Here is a 17,463-nt window from a genome sequence, read left to right as displayed (position 1 = left end):
GTTGAGCCATCTAGGTCAAGGGGGCATGATCTGTGAGAAGCAAAAAAGGTCTACTTAGCAGGTAGTAGTTTAGGGCCTCAGCAGCCCATTTTATAGCTAAACATTCCTTTTCCAGGATGGGGGTAGTTCTTCTCCCTTGGCAATAACTTCCTGCTAATATATACTGATGGTGTCCTTCCTCATCGTCCTGTGAAAGGACAGCCCTTAGTCCTTGGTCGGAGGCATCTGTCTGTAGGGAAAAAGGTTTATTAAAGTCCAGACATTGTAACAGGGGTTTAGTAGTTAAGAGCTCCTTTAGTGTCTGATAGCTGTAATACTGTGTTCGATGGCATCTGTCGCTGTAGATACACATGTTGTGCATAGCCCGCCATCTGGTGTTGGGTCGGAGTGTTACAAGTTGTTTTTCTTCGAAGAAGTCTTTCGAGTAACGGGACCGAGGGACTCCTCTTTGTCTCCATTGCGCATGGGCGTCGACTCCATCTTCGATTGTTTTCTTTCGGACGTGTTCCTTTCGCTCCGGGTTTCGGAACGGAAAGTTAGCTAAATATCGGAAAAATTACGTCGGTATTGTTGCGTTCGGGATCGGCTTAGTTAGAATCGACACCGAATCGAAGAGTGAAGAGCTCCGGTACCCTTCGGGGTAGTTTTCAATCCCCCTTCCGGGGCCTGGTCGGCCCGACCGCGTGTAAAACAACGCTGATGGAACGGACCCCGTTCCGTTTCTGTCCTAAATGCCACAACAAATACCCGTATACAGACCAACATTTGGTCTGTAACCTGTGCCTGTCGCCTGAGCACAGTGAAGAGACTTGCGAGGCCTGTCGTGCGTTCCGGTCCCGAAAAACACTCCGTGACCGTCGAGCCAGAAGACTGCAGATGGCGTCCACGCCGACAGCTCACCGAGAGTTCGAGGAACAAGAGGAAGAAGAAACCTTCTTGATCAATGATTCGGACTCCGAAGAATTCGACGACCAAAAAACTGTGAGTAAGACGTCAAAGCCAGCACACAAGAAAAGTGACAAGGCCCAGGGGACGCCACTGCCACCAGGCCATGGCTCGACCCATAAATTCGGTGACCGACCATCGGCACCGAAAAAGGCCGAAATGGTGCCGAGATCGTCCGACTCCGGTCGAGACACCGGCGCACATCCTTCTCGGGACCGAGAAAGTGCTGCTGAAAAACATCGACGCCGAGATATCGGAGCCGAAACTGCTCGACGCAGAGACAGCGGCACCGAGGAAGATCGACGGCGAGAGGGTTCGACTCCGAAAAAGAAGAAGGTCACTTCGGAGCCGGAAAAAAGTACAGACAGGGTTTCGGTGCAAAAACAACCCGCAACCGACCCACCTACCGGTTCCTATTCAGAGGAGCAATCACTGTCCTCTCAGATGCGAAAGCATAGATTTGAGGAAGAGTTGCAATCCACCGAAGTGGACCACACTCAGAAACGTATTTTTATACAGGAAGGAACAGGGAAAATAAGCACCCTTCCCCCTATTAGGAGAAAAAGGAGACTGGAGTTTCAATCATATCAAGCACCACAAACAAAAATGGTGAAAAAGGTAACTCTGCCACCCTCTCAAAAGGTAACTCCGCCACCCTCTCCTCCACCTGTAACTTAACGTTTCACCGGCACAAACTCCATCACATTCCCCGGCTCACACCACCATGAGCCAAGGTGATCAGGACCAAGACGCTTGGGACTTATACGACGCCCCAGTGTCGGACAACAGTCCAGAGGCGTACCCTACAAAGCCCTCACCACCGGAAGATAGCACAGCATACTCACAAGTGGTGGCTAGGGCAGCATAGTTCCACAACGTGTCCCTACACTCAGAACCAGTTGAGGATGACTTCTTATTCAACACCCTCTCCTCCACCCATAGCTCCTACCAAAGCCTGCCTATGCTCCCAGGAATGCTTCGGCACGCAAAGGAAATCTTCAAGGAGCCGGTCAAGAGTAGAGCAATAACACCTAGAGTGGAAAAGAAATATAAAGCACCTCCCACAGACCCTGTTTTCATCAGCTCACAGCTGCCACCAGATTCCGTCGTAGTAGGGGCAGCTCGCAAGAGAGCCAACTCCCACACATCTGGGGATGCACCGCCCCCAGATAAAGAGAGCCGCAAGTTCGATGCAGCCGGAAAGAGTCTCGCAGTACAAGCTGCAAACCAGTGGCGCATCACTAACTCTCAAGCACTACTTGCGCGCTATGACAGAGCCCATTGGGACGAGATGCAACACCTCATTGAGCATCTACCCAAAGAGCTACAAAAGAGGGCGAAACAGGTGGTTGAGAAAGGACAGAACATATCTAATAATCAGATACGCTCCTCTATGGATGCAGCGGACACAGCTGCAACAACAATTAACACATCTGTGACTATCAGAAGGCACGCATGGCTACGAACGTCTGGTTTTAAACCAGAGATTCAGCAGGCAGTGCTCAATATGCCATTCAATGAGAAACAACTGTTCGGACCAGAAGTGGACACAGCGATTGAAAAACTCAAAAAGGACACTGACACTGCTAAAGCCATGGGCGCACTCTACTCCCCGCAGAGCAGAGGCACTTACAGCACCTTCCGCAAAGCATCCTTTAGAGGGGGGTTTCGGGGTCAAGCCACACAAGCCAGCACCTCACAGGCCACACCGTCCAGCTACCAGGGACAGTACCAAAGGGGAGGCTTTCGGGGCCAATACAGAGGACATTTCCCTAGGAATAGGGGAAAATTTCAAAGCCCCAAAACCCCTACAACCAAACAGTGACTCACATGTCACTCATCCCCTCCACACAACACCAGTGGGGGGAAGAATAGGTCAGTATTACCAAGCATGGGAGGAAATAACTACAGACACTTGGGTCCTAGCAATTATCCAACATGGTTATTGCATAGAATTTCTGCAAATCCCTCCAAACATACCACCAAAAGCACAGAATTTATCAAAACAACATTCAGACCTTCTGGAAATAGAAGTTCAAGCATTATTGCAAAAGAACGCAATAGAACTAGTACCAAAGACACAAATAAACACAGGAGTTTATTCCCTGTACTTCCTAATACCAAAAAAGGACAAAACACTGAGACCAATCCTAGACCTCAGAACACTAAACACCTACATCAAATCATAACACTTTCACATGGTCACGCTACAAGAAGTGTTACCATTGCTAAAGCAACAGGACTACATGACAACCTTAGATCTCAAAGACGCGTATTTCCACATACCAATACATCCGTCGCACAGGAAATACCTAAGGTTCGTATTCAAGGGAATACATTACCAATTCAAAGTATTGCCCTTCGGTTTAACAACTGCACCAAGAGTCTTCACAAAGTGCCTAGCAGTAGTGGCTGCACACATCAGAAGGCAGCAAATACACGTATTCCCGTATCTAGACGACTGGCTAATCAAGACCGACTCACTGACAAGGTGCTCGCACCACACAGATCAAGTCATGCAAACCCTCTACAAACTCGGTTTCACCATCAACTATGCAAAATCACACATTCTGCCGTGCAAGGTACAACAATACCTAGGTGCCACAATAGATACAACAAAGGGAATAGCCACTCCAAGTCCACAAAGGGTTCAAAATTTCCAAAAGATTATACAACGCATGTATCCAACACAAAAAATACAAGCGAAGATGATATTACAACTACTAGGCATGATGTCCTCATGCATAGCCATTGTCCCAAACGCAAGGTTGCACATGCGGCCCTTACAACAGTGCCTAGCATCACAATGGTCTCAAGCACAGGGTCAGCTTCTAGATCTGGTGTTGATAGACCGCCTAACATACCTCTCGCTTCTATGGTGGAACAACATAAATTTAAACAAAGGGCAGCCTTTCCAAGACCCAGTGCCACAATACGTGATAACAACAGATGCTTCCATGACAGGGTGGGGAGCACACCTCAGTCACCACAGCATACAAGGACAATGGGACGTACATCAAAGAAAGCTGCATATAAATCACCTCGAACTACTAGCAGTTTTCCAAGCATTAAAAGCATTTCAACCACTCATAACTCACAAATACATTCTTGTCAAAACAGACAACATGACAACAATGTATTATCTAAACAAACAGGGGGGGACACACTCGACACAGCTGTGCCTGCTGGCACAAAAAATATGGCAATGGGCAATTCACAACCACATTCGCCTAATAGCACAGTTTATTCCAGGGATCCAGAATCAGCTTGCAGACAATCTCTCTCGATCACCAACAGGTCCACGAGTGGGAAATTCACCCCCAAATTCTAAACACTTACTTCAAACGTTGGGGAACACCTCAAATAGACTTATTTGCAACGAAGGAGAACGCAAAATGCCAAAACTTCGCATCCAGATACCCACACAGGCAGTCTCAAGGCAATGCCCTATGGATGAACTGGTCAGGGATATTTGCGTACGCTTTTCCCCCTCTCCCTCTCCTTCCATATCTAGTAAACAAATTGAGTCAAAACAAACTCAAACTCATACTGATAGCACCAACGTGGGCAAGGCAACCATGGTTCACAACACTGCTAGACCTATCAGTAGTACCCCACGTCAAGTTGCCCAACTGGCCAGATCTGTTAACGCAACACAACCAACAGATCAGGCATCCAAACCCAGCATCGCTGAATCTAGCAATCTGGCTCCTGAAATCCTAGAATTCGGACACTTAAACCTCACACAAGAATGTATGGAAGTCATAAAGCAAGCCAGAAGACCATCCACTAGACACTGCTATGCAATCAAATGGAAAAGATTTGTTTGCTATTGCCATCATAATCAAATTCAACCATTACACGCATCTCCAAAAGATGTAGTGGTTTACTTACTACACTTACAAAAAACGAACCTGGCCTTCTCTTCCATTAAGATACACCTAGCAGCAATATCTGCATACCTGCAGATTACCCATTCAACTTCACTATTTAGGATACCTGTCATTAAAGCATTTATGGAAGGCCTCAAAAGAATTATACCACCAAGGACACCACCCGTTCCTTCATGGAACCTTAACATCGTCTTAACCAGACTCATGGGTCCGCCCTTTGAACCTATGCACTCTTGCGAAATACAATTCCTAACCTGGAAAGTTGCATTTCTCATCGCCATCACATCTCTAAGAAGAGTAAGTGAAATTCAGGCGTTTACAATACAAGAACCTTTTATCCAACTACACAAAAATAAAGTAGTCCTAAGGACCAATCCTAAATTTTTGCCAAAGGTTATTTCACCGTTCCACCTAAATCAAACGGTAGAGCTACCAGTGTTCTTCCCACAGCCAGATTCCATAGCTCAAAGGGCACTACATACATTAGACGTCAAAAGAGCACTAATGTACTACATCGACAGAACTAAAAACATCAGGAAAACTAAACAACTGTTTATTGCATTTCAAAAACCTCACGCAGGAAACCCAATCTCGAAACAGGGTATAGCCAGATGGATAGTTAAGTGCATCCAAATCTGCTACCTTAAAGCAAAAAGACAACTGCCCATTACACCAAGGGCACACTCAACCAGAAAGAAAGGCGCTACCATGGCCTTCCTAGGGAATATTCCAATGCACGAAATATGTAAGGCAGCCACATGGTCTACGCCTCACACATTTACCAAGCACTACTGTGTAGACTTGCTATCAGCACAACAAGCCACAGTAGGTCAAGCCGTACTAAGAACCTTATTTCAGACTACTTCCACTCCTACAGGCTGAGCCACCGCTTTTGGGGAGATAACTGCTTTCTAGTCTATGCACAACATGTGTATCTACAGCGACAGATGCCATCGAACAGAAAATGTCACTTACCCAGTGTACATCTGTTCGTGGCATCAGTCGCTGAAGATTCACATGTGCCCACCCACCTCCCCGGGAGCCTGTAGCCGTTTGGAAGTTAGCTTCAACTTTGTACATTTGTAAATATATTCAATCTTAGTTAGGTACATACTTATTCACTCCATTGCATGGGCACTATTACTAACAAACAACTCCTACCTCACCCTCTGCGGGGAAAACAATCGAAGATGGAGTCGACGCCCATGCGCAATGGAGACAAAGAGGAGGAGTCCCTCGGTCCCGTGACTCGAAAGACTTCTTCGAAGAAAAACAACTTGTAACACTCCGACCCAACACCAGATGGCGGGCTATGCACAACATGTGAATCTTCAGCGACTGATGCCACGAACAGATGTACACTGGGTAAGTGACATTTTCATTTAACTGGGTTATCTTGTTAGGTCAGACCTTCTCTAAAAGGTCTTTTAAGGGTGCGGCCTGGGTGGAATAGTGGGGTATGACTCGCCTATAAATAACCCACCATCCCTAAAAAGGTCCTTATGTCGCGTTTGCTTTTTGGGACAGGTATTCGTCTAATTGCTTCTACTTTATCCGATTGGGGTTTAATTAGCCCTCCCTCAATGACATATCCAAGATAGTTGATGGAAGTCTTGGCTATGTTGCATTTTTCCGCATTGGCGGTCAAGCCTGCTTCTTGTAATGCTTGTAGAACCTTGGATAGTTGTTCCAGATGTTTATCCCTTGTGTGGCTATATATAACAATGTTATCCAGATAAGCCGCTGGGTATTCCTGGTGGGGTCTCAAAATTATGTCCATTAACCTTTGAAAGGTAGCAGGTGCTTCATGAAATCTAAAGGCAACACTGTGAATTGATAAGGTCCAGAAGGAGTAGAGAAAGCGTTTTTCTCCTTATCAGGTAGATTCAGAGGTATATGCCAGTATCCTTTAGTTAGATCTAAGGTAGTCAGATACCTGGCCTGGCCTAATCGTTTGATTAATTCATCTACCATGGGCATGGGATAGGTGTTGAAATGAGAAATAGAATTGAGTAGGCGAAAATCAATGCAAAATCTGATACTCCCATTTGGTTTTGGAACCAAAACCACTAGTGAACACCACGGACTGTTGGATGGCTCTGTAATATCTGCCTCTGACATGTCCCTTACTTCTTTTTCTACCAAATTTCGTCTGGCTTTGGGAAGGCGATAGGGTTTCTGTCTAGCAGTTTCCCTTGTTCCCTCCTAATTCGGTGTTATATTAAAATAGTCCCACTAGGCCTATTTGAGAATACTTTTTCTTGAGATTACCGTCTTGATCTGAGTTCTTTGTTCTTCGGTTAACTCTGAGCTATAAGAAGGTTCTGTTTCTTTGTCTTCTTCTGGTAAAGGGATTTCTAAGGGTTTTGTTTTTGTAATGAAGAGGGTTGCCTAATTGTTAGGGTTAGGAGTATCATCCTCTTCCCAAGTTTAAGCAATTTAATATGATATATTTGTCTTTTCCTAGATTTCTCAGGGATTTCTATCCTATAGGTCACTGGGGTTACTTTCTCCATCACCCTATATGGTCCCTGCCATTTGGCTAGAAGCTTGTTGCCTGTTCTAGGTAATAGGGTCAGGACTTTACTGTCAGCAGGTAAGTCTCTTAGTTTCTTTCCAACGTCATACAGTTTATTTTGTCTTTCCTGACTCTCTTTTAGATAGGACCTTACGTCCCCTCATACAGTGAGGAGGTTTTCTTTTAACTCTCTAGAATAGGTTAGTATGTCACAGCACTCTACTTCTGTCTCTTCCCACTGCTCGGCGGCCATATCTAACAGTGTCCTTAGTTGTCTCCCAAAAAGTAGTTAAAATGGAAAAACGGACTATGTCCAGTGGAGGCCTAGAGATTAGTCCGAATGGCATATAATACGAGAGGTAGCTTTTTGTCCCAGTCTCTCCCTGTCTCTGTTATGGTTTTTCTTAACAAGACTTTGATTGTTTTAATATACCTCTCTACCGGCCCGTCAGTTTGTGGATGATAAACAGAGGTGCGTATTTGCTTTACTCCTAGCAACTGACCTACTTCAGCCATTAAGCATGACATGAATGACGTTCCTTGGTCTGTAAGAATTTCTTTAGGAAAAACTACCTCAGAAAAAACAAAAAAACAATCATGGCCTGTGCTATGCTTTTAGTAGTCATACTGATGAATGGTATAGCTTCAGGGTATATAGTTGCATAATCCACCAGGACCCATATATATTGGTAGCCTCTAGACGAAGCCACTAGTGGGCCCACGAGGTCCATCCCTACTCTGGAAATAGGGGTGTCAGTAATAGGTAAAGGGAACAGTGGGGCTTGTGGCTGAGTACTGGGATTAACCAGCTGACATTTAGGGCATGGACGACACTGTCTCCTGATATTTCCGAACACACCTGGCCAGTAAAACCGGCAGAGCAAATATTCCTCTGTCTTATCTGTAAGGAAATGCCTCCTTGGCATGGTTGCCCCCTGACTTTTTGCCTTTGCTGATGCTATGTTTACAATTGAAAGTGTGCTGAGGCCTGCTAACCAGGCCCCAGCACCAGTGTTCTTTCCCTAACCTGTACTTTTGTATCCACAATTGGCAGACCCTGGCATCCAGATAAGTCCCTTGTAACTGGTACTTCTAGTACCAAGGGCCCTGATGCCAAGGAAGGTCTCTAAGGGCTGCAGCATGTCTTATGCCACCCTGGAGACCTCTCACTCAGCACAGACACACTGCTTGCCAGCTTGTGTGTGCTAGTGAGGACAAAACGAGTAAGTCGACATGGCACTCCCCTCAGGGTGCCATGCCAGCCTCTCACTGCCTATGCAGTATAGGTAAGACACCCCTCTAGCAGGCCTTACAGCCCTAAGGCAGGGTGCACTATACCATAGGTGAGGGTACCAGTGCATGAGCATGGTACCCCTACAGTGTCTAAACAAAACCTTAGACATTGTAAGTGCAGGGTAGCCATAAGAGTATATGGTCTGGGAGTCTGTCAAACACGAACTCCACAGCACCATAATGGCTACACTGAAAACTGGGAAGTTTGGTATCAAACTTCTCAGCACAATAAATGCACACTGATGCCAGTGTACATTTTATTGTAAAATACACCCCAGAGGGCACCTTAGAGGTGCCCCCTGAAACTTAACCGACTATCTGTGTAGGCTGACTAGTTTTAGCAGCCTGCCACAAACCGAGACATGTTGCTGGCCCCATGGGGAGAGTGCCTTTGTCACTCTGAGGCCAGTAACAAAGCCTGCACTGGGTGGAGATGCTAACACCTCCCCCAGGCAGGAATTGTCACACCTGGCGGTGAGCCTCAAAGGCTCACCTCCTTTGTGCCAACCCAGCAGGACACTCCAGCTAGTGGAGTTGCCCGCCCCCTCCGGCCAGGCCCCACTTTTGGCGGCAAGGCCGGAGAAAATAATGAGAATAACAAGGAGGAGTCACTGGCCAGTCAGGACAGCCCCTAAGGTGTCCTGAGCTGAGGTGACTCTAACTTTTAGAAATCCTCCATCTTGCAGATGGAGGATTCCCCCAATAGGGTTAGGATTGTGACCCCCTCCCCTTGGGAGGAGGCACAAAGAGGGTGTACCCACCCTCAGGGCTAGTAGCCATTGGCTACTAACCCCCCAGACCTAAACACGCCCTTAAATTTAGTATTTAAGGGCTACCCTGAACCCTAGAAGATTAGATTCCTGCAACTACAAGAAGAAGGACTGCCTAGCTGAAAACCCCTGCAGAGGAAGACCAGAAGACGACAACTGCCTTGGCTCCAGAAACTCACCGGCCTGTCTCCTGCCTTCCAAAGATCCTGCTCCAGCGACGCCTTCCAAAGGGACCAGCGACCTCGACATCCTCTGAGGACTGCCCCTGCTTCGAAAAGACAAGAAACTCCCGAGGACAGCGGACCTGCTCCAAGAAAAGCTGCAACTTTGTTTCCAGCAGCTTTAAAGAACCCTGCAAGCTCCCCGCAAGAAGCGTGAGACTTGCAACACTGCACCCGGCGACCCCGACTCGGCTGGTGGCGATCCAACACCTCAGGAGGGACCCCAGGACTACTCTAAGACTGTGAGTACAAAAACCTGTCCCCCCTGAGCCCCCACAGCGCCGCCTGCAGAGGGAATCCCGAGGCTTCCCCTGACCGCGACTCTTTGAATCCTAAGTCCCGACACCTGGGAGAGACCCTGCACCCGCAGCCCCCAGGACCTGAAGGACCGGACTTTCACTGGAGGAGTGACCCCCAGGAGTCCCTCTCCCTTGATCAAGTGGAGGTTTCCCCGAGGAACCCCCCCCCTTGCCTGCCTGCAGCGCTGAAGAGATCCCTAGATCTCCCATTGACTTCCATTACAAACCCGACGCTTGTTTCTACACTGCACCCGGCCGCCCCCGCGCTGCTGAGGGTGAAATTTCTGTGTGGGCTTGTGTCCCCCCCGGTGCCCTACAAAACCCCCCTGGTCTGCCCTCCGAAGACGCGGGTACTTACCTGCAAGCAGACCGGAACCGGGGCACCCCCTTCTCTCCATTCTAGCCTATGTGTTCTGGGCACCACTTTGAACTCTGCACCTGACCGGCCCTGAGCTGCTGGTGTGGTGACTTTGGGGTTGCTCTGAACCCCCAACGGTGGGCTACCTTGGACCAAGAACTAAGCCCTGTAAGTGTCTTACTTACCTGGTTAACCTAACAAATACTTACCTCCCCTAGGAACTGTGAAAATTGCAATAAGTGTCCACTTTTAAAACAGCTATTTGTGAATAACTTGAAAAGTATGCATGCAATTTTGATGATTTGAAGTTCCTAAAGTACTTACCTGCAATACCTTTCGAATGAGATATTACATGTAGAATTTGAACCTGTGGTTCTTAAAATAAACTAAGAAAAGATATTTTTCTATACAAAAACCTATTGGCTGGATTTGTCTCTGAGTGTGTGTACCTCATTTATTGTCTATGTGTATGTACAACAAATGCTTAACACTACTCCTTGGATAAGCCTACTGCTCGACCACACTACCTCAAAATAGAGCATTAGTATTATCTATTTTTACCACTATTTTACCTCTAAGGGGAACCCTTGGACTCTGTGCATGCTATTCCTTACTTTGAAATAGCACATACAGAGCCAACTTCATATTCCTCTGTCTTATCTCTCCCAAAATGACCCCCTTTCCCCTGACCATGTGCCAAATGTAATACCTGTTCCCGATACCTTCGGGGAACCACCAACTGCATTTTCAGCGACCCCTGCTGTTGAACACTCCAATGTAATAGCCCATTTTTAACCAGGAAATAGGGACCCACCTGTCCTGTAGGGGTTAAGACAGCCTCTTTCCAAGCATGCTTAAGGGTGGGATCATCCCTCTGGCACACTCTGAACTCCTCTGAACTAGACAGCGCTGTTTTTTACTTCTGGGAAAGGTTCCAATTCTCCTATTGTTTTGTTAAAACCGGTACTCCACCTTCCGTGTCCTTTTTTGGCTTTTGGTTAGTTGTTCATTGTCTTTGGCTCGTTCTATCTCACCCTCGGAAAAAGGGGCATCGTGCAACCACGACTTCATGGAATTTTGTGTAATTGTAGTTTCTGACAGGGATTGGAAATCAGGATAATCAGTCACTAGAATTATGTATTCTACTAGATTGGGAATCCCTCCAGCATGGATCTTTTCCTCCCAGCCTTCCAATTTATTGTTAGCTCTGCTACGGGATATACATTGCTGTCCCCGTAGATGCAACTAATAACCGCTGTCTCTTCTCTGATCCAATGTTCTTGGGTAATCAATTTTTCATTAACAACACTCTGACCACACTCAAAGTCAATTAGCGATAGTCTGGTTATCTGATTTACAGTCAACGTTGTCATATCAGAGGGATTTGTACTCCAGCCCACAATACTCTGCCGCTGGTCAAGCCTATTTCCATGGGTTCAGGGGGTGAATGTTTATGGGGAGAATTCCAAGCTGTGTGTCCCCACTCAGCACAATTGTAACATTGAGGAAACTGAAGGGGTTCCTTAATAGGGAAGCATCCGGCTAGTGGTTTTTCCATGGCAAACCTCGTAACGGTCTTCTGGGTTGTAGGAGGATGTAAAGGCTTTTGACCCTGCGTTACTCTTCTTCCTGGTGTCACCCTGACGTCTGTGGCTCTGTAAAAAGTGGAGGCTAATTCTATAGCAGAAGGAACAGTAATATCGGGCGGTTGTCTTATCCAGTTCCAGGTGTTTACTGGTAGGGCGTCTAAGTACTGTTCCAGTAATATGGCCCAGAGGATTTCCTCTTTTGTGCTCTCTGTGGGTTTCAACCATTTATAACCTTCATCTTGTACACGGAAAAAGAGAGCCAGGGTATTCTCTGAAGGTGTCCACTTAGTTCTACGGAACCGGAGTCAGTAACATTGCGTAGCTTGCCCTATTCTCTCTAGTGTAGCTTTCTTAATGTCCCCATAAGGTTGATACTCCCCCTGGGTTGATGGCTTGGTAAGCTGACTGCAAAGTACCGGTAAGAAGCGGGGCTATATACTGTCCCCAGCGTTCCGGTGGCCAGCTGGCAGAAGTGGCAACCCTCTTGTAATTAGTAAAAAAAAAAAAAAATGCGCCAGGGTCTTCTCCCTCCTGGTATTTTTGCAGGACAGAACTAGGTACCGTCGGATGCGCTCTAGTGGCAGCGTTTCTGAATGGCTATTTCATGTACCAACTTATTATTTGCGATGATGATTGCTTGATTTGTTTAATGCGCTCTGCAATGTTTCTCTATCTGAATGAGCTTTCTTAGCTTGTTCCTTCCACACAAGCTGTAGATGACAACGTCCTTCGGCTAATTGGGCGATCATGTCTGCAAGAGTAGGTTTTCCCTTCATGGTCCCTTCCCTATGTGGAATTGATGTTTTTCCTGATCCCACTTCTGACACCACTATGATAGGGTTTCTCCAGGGAGGTCACCAAGGCTTCTCCTTTTTGCTCAGAAATAGCCCAAACTAGGGAGGACCATCAAAACGGCTTTTATTTGAATTTCTTAAACAGTGCTCTGCTCAGTCAATATAGTCTGTGGTATATCTCTGTAAGTCCAGTCTTTCTCTTCCCCTTGGTCTGACAGTTTTTTTTCCTTTATCTCCTTAGGTCGTCAGGTTTCTCTGCTATCCAGCTCTCAGGTAGCCAGCGAGAGAAGGGGAGAGCAAAAGAACAAGCATTTGTCAGGTAAGTGTTTTTCTTGTTCTTGGTTGCATGCACTTAGGGGGTGAGGCAGTGAGGGGATCCCTTCATTGGGTTAGGGATAAAGTATTTTCCCTCAGTTTTCTCCTTTTAAATGAGTTACTTCGTTCCCGGTCTAGTCGTGAGTGCCCAGGGTTATAGTAGAGTTTCCTCCCCCCCTTCATTCCTCCCCACTTCCTCCTCACCTTCCCAACCAGCCTCGTAAGCTGGCCGTGCAAGTGGTCACATAGCTGGTGTAGCCACGTCCCTCCAGGGACCTGGCTGGCTTCCCTGCCTTCCCGGCTCTTCTCCACGGCTCCTCGGCTCTTCTGTACTGGTCTGGGACTTGTTTGGGGATATTCCGTCCACGCTAGTTTTCCCTCTTCGTTCGCCTCCTTCATCCGCTCCAGCTTTCTTTCCTCTCCCGCATTCCTCATCCATTCCGGCTTTTCTGCCTCCTTCACCTGCTCTTCCTGGCGATGGATCTTTACGGATGACGCATGCACGCTCCTCCATGCATGCGTCCAGTGTTCTTGTCGGAGTCCCCCTGGGGGGGCGAAACATCGGCCCAGGCTTCTCTCGTTCTTGTGCCCTGCCACACACACACACACACTCAGTGGCACAGGGGTGGCAGGGAGCAAGGTGAAAACACAGTGCCGGGCGCCCAATGTTTTTCATTAGGGAAACTCTGGGGGTTACATAGATGCTGCAGGCTGGATCCAGGGAGTTGGTTGCGGTAAACCAAAGGAGAGAAGCCCGCTGAACATTGCTGGACCATTGTTCGGATTCCCCAAGGCCAGGGGGCTGCAGATGCAGGGGTACCTTTGGGTGTATGTAATCTTTGTCAGACCTGGTTGCGGTCAGGGGGATCCACTGGATTTAGGCTGCAGGCTTCGTCGTGTTAGCCAGGTGGGGGTCAACCCAGGGAGGTCTCGAGGTCGGAATCACCCGTGGACCTCTTCTGGTCCCATGGGCCAACAGGACACATGCAGTAGGTGTCGGGTGCATAGTGGACAGGGACCGCAGATCCAGGGTGGTTCTTGAGTCCTTCTTTGAAGTTCTTTTGGGTGAACAGGCTGCTGTCCTCAGGAGTTCTTGGTCCTCTGGTGAGCAGGCAGTCCTCTGGGGGGATTTGTAGAGGTTGCTGGTCCTGAAGGATGCAACGCCTTTTTGTAGCACGAGTCTTGAAGCTGCAGACAGCCTGGTAGGGCTTGGGCCAAGTCAGTTGTCATCTGGAGTCTTCATTGCTGGGATCAGCTCTTCAGTCCTTCTTCTTGAGGGCACCAGGAATCGTCGCTGCGGAGGAGTTGACCACTGCACCAACTTCAAAGGACCCAGAGAACCTCCAGACTTTGCAAGTAGCCCAAGATCTCCCTTCTGAGTGGAGGCATCACTCAAGAAAGCAAAGAAACTTGCAAAGAACCAGCAAACCGGTGAGGGTCACTTCACCGACCGGATGATAACTCTGCAACCGGAAGTCGAGGCTGGACCCGACGGTACACCGACGACAGCCCGGAGAAGACCTACAAGTGTGCTAACTTTGGTGGCACTGCACCCTCCCGTGGCCGAGTTGTGCCAATACCCACGGTACTGGTCATCGGACAATAGCAAAAACATCTCTCAGAGCTGCAACTGGACCAGGAGGAAGCCCCAGTCAAGGGACTTCGGGAACACCCCGGACCTCCCAGCAGAGTGCCCTCGTCGTCCTGCAAGGCTCCGAGAAGAAGACTTACCACCAGCTCCAAAGGGTTCCATTGCGCACAGCATCCAAAACTTCCAACCCGCCCTGCATCCGACCACCCTGAGCCCTGCATCGTGGAACCTGCTGTGTGCCACGGGTACCTAACCCCTTGTGACCTTAACAGCCCTGGGGTACCCAAAAGCGCCACCTTTAAACCTGCAAACCAGCTCCTTTTCCAAGTGGCCCTGTGCCAAGAGACTTTCCAGCCCTGCTCCAGCTGGAACCGGGAGCCAACTGAGACTCTCCAGCTGGCACAGTGTGCCCACCAACCTCATCGACCATCCTGGAAAAGAAGAGACTGGTAACTCACGTGTGTGATTTTAAATGCATTTTTCTAGGTGGCCTTTCATTGATTCCTATAGCGCGTAATTACACACAGAAAGACTAACTTTATTAACACTTTGTAAAATCATAACACAAAAAGTACTTAACGTACCTTAACCATTTTGGTCTTAAAAATTATATAAACGTATGAAGTATGTTTGTAAATTCTGGTCTCGAGTTATTCATTGAGTGTGTGTGGTTCATGATTGATTTTGTAAGTGCAACAAATGCTTAGCACATCTCCTGGTTTAGCCTAACTGCTCGACCAGCTACCTTAAATTTGGAGCAATAGGTGGTCTAATTTTTACCTCTGGAAACCAACGTGTGGTTGCCTGGACCCCCTACACAGTGTGCCTAGATTTGCACTCTACATACAGGGTCAGCCTCCTACGCTGGGACCTGGTTTGCAGGATCCCCTCACACACTCAGCCAGTTCAGCATCAGATATCATGCAAAAAGTGGGGGGTAACCATGCCAAAAGGAGCACTTTCCTACATTTAACACTACCCTCGGATATGGCTAACTGCTTGACCACACTACCACAAATGTGAGCACTTAGGGTTTTTACGTTAAACCTATATCAACCAACCTGGGTCGCCTATCTATCTACATAGTGTAGATAGACTACACTACATAGATAGCCAGCTTCCTACATACACCATGCAAGGGATATGTCCATTGCATCACCAGTGCTCACTAGTGGGGAAATGGGGCAAGGGATCGAAAAGGAGAGAAAAAGGGGCTATCCTGGCATGGTAGAATTCAGTGTCAGTCAGGTACTTCTTCTCAGGTCAAAATTCACACACACTCAGAGTGATAAATAAAGTCTATGTATAGGACCAACAAGTGGTATTAGTGGGCCAAGAAATGTAACCACTTATACTGGGTACCCCAGTCCAGATCTTACTATTTCTTGGCAGAGGATTGCTAATAATGAGCTGAAGGAGTACTAGGAATCCCTACAGCAACTCTTGAGGACCTGGAGACTGGAGTAGATGGATGAGTGGTGTGGAAGGATGATACAAGGACAGGTGCATACTAAGAGATTATATTGGTCAATGTCCATGTAGCAGCACAAAGTAAATGAGAAATCTGATTCAGCAAGAATTACAGGAGAGCGCAACACAATGGTAACTGCAGTAGAGGAAGGAAAGGAGAAAAACAACAAAGAAGCGGGAAAAGGAAAACAGTGGCTATACTATTTTTCGACGAACTTTACAAGTAAGCAGTTTTTAGGCAACTCATAACCTCTTCTACTTAAGTTCCTCCAGAAGCGTCCATCTCTGGGAGCCTTGCCCTAATTGGTCCTGTTGTTAATTTGACCTGGATGTTTAGCCTAATCCCTCTGTGCTGTAGCCACCACTGTTGTGGCCTCTAAGTTCTCCATTCCCTTTATTTCTTACTCTGATCTTCATTGATGTTTTATGATTCTCAGGGGATCTATTCCAGACACTTGGTACACGGACTTACTTCTATCAGTTTTTTAATAGTTATTAAAGAGTTCATCAAAGGACTTTTCACAACTTTTCCTCCTGTAAGGCACCTACCTGTGTTTGGGCGCATGAATATTGTTTCATCACAGTTGATGAGAGTTTCATTCTAACCCATCACCTCAACAGAAATGAAATACCTTTCTTGGAAATGTTTTTCTTCAGACAATAATAGCAGCCAGTAGAACCAGCTTAACTCATGCAGAGCCTTTTCTACAGTTTCAGATGGACAAAGTTATCTTCAAAATGAATCCCTGTTTCGTTCCCATGGATTTTCACATCTGTGAGCCCATCCTAAAAACTTTTTTTTCCAAAACCCAAACTGTGCAGCCAGAAAGGCTCTACATACTTTTGATGGCATCAGATGCCTTAAGTTTGACTTGGAGAGAGAAAGGATTTTCTTGAGTCAGACTAATTACTAGTAACCTTTGGGCCTCACCAAAAAGGGCAGCCATTATGTAAATCAAGGAATAGCTCGTTGAGTGGTAAGCAGCTATATTGTTCTGCCACCCTAATGCCGGTTGTCTACATCAGGGAACTTTTTCTGCACATTCAACAAGAAATATTTTAACACCGTCAGCCATCTTTGTTGGAGTCCCATTATTCAACATTTGCAGGGTGGAAACCAGCAAGTATAGCCATACTTTTAAACATCGCTGCTGTTTGAGAGTGCAGTACAAAAGATTTAAGCAGTGTGAAAAAGCAGTACTTCAAGATCTTTTTGCGTAAGGTGAACTTCTCCTTCTCTACTTACACACCTGCCGTTTAATGATTAGCACGTGGCATGTCCATCTGTAATGCACACATGTGGATATATAATATGTTCGATGGCATCTGTCGCTGTAGATACGCATGTTTTGCAATAGCTCGCCATCTGGTGTTGGGCCGGAGTGTTACAAGTTGTTTTTCTTCGAA

The 17,463-nt window shown here is 47.0% G+C and overlaps 1 protein-coding gene across 2 annotated transcripts in view; it reads left to right on the top strand.

Annotated features, from left to right (window-relative positions):
* LOC138296807 (exportin-5-like) overlaps positions 1 to 17,463 on the top strand; it is a 1,394,731-nt gene that overhangs the window by 956,113 nt on the left and 421,155 nt on the right. For both annotated transcript variants that reach the window (XM_069236253.1, XM_069236252.1), the window contains one exon: positions 12,922 to 12,999. In XM_069236253.1, the coding sequence (XP_069092354.1) occupies positions 12,922 to 12,999 (78 nt within the window). The remainder of the gene's footprint in view (positions 1 to 12,921; positions 13,000 to 17,463) is intronic.

The sequence above is a fragment of the Pleurodeles waltl genome, chromosome 5 (assembly GCF_031143425.1).
Source record: "Pleurodeles waltl isolate 20211129_DDA chromosome 5, aPleWal1.hap1.20221129, whole genome shotgun sequence".
Lineage (NCBI taxonomy): Eukaryota > Metazoa > Chordata > Amphibia > Caudata > Salamandridae > Pleurodeles > Pleurodeles waltl.
Note: the sequence above shows the minus strand (reverse complement) of the source record. Positions and strands in the feature narration are given on the sequence as shown.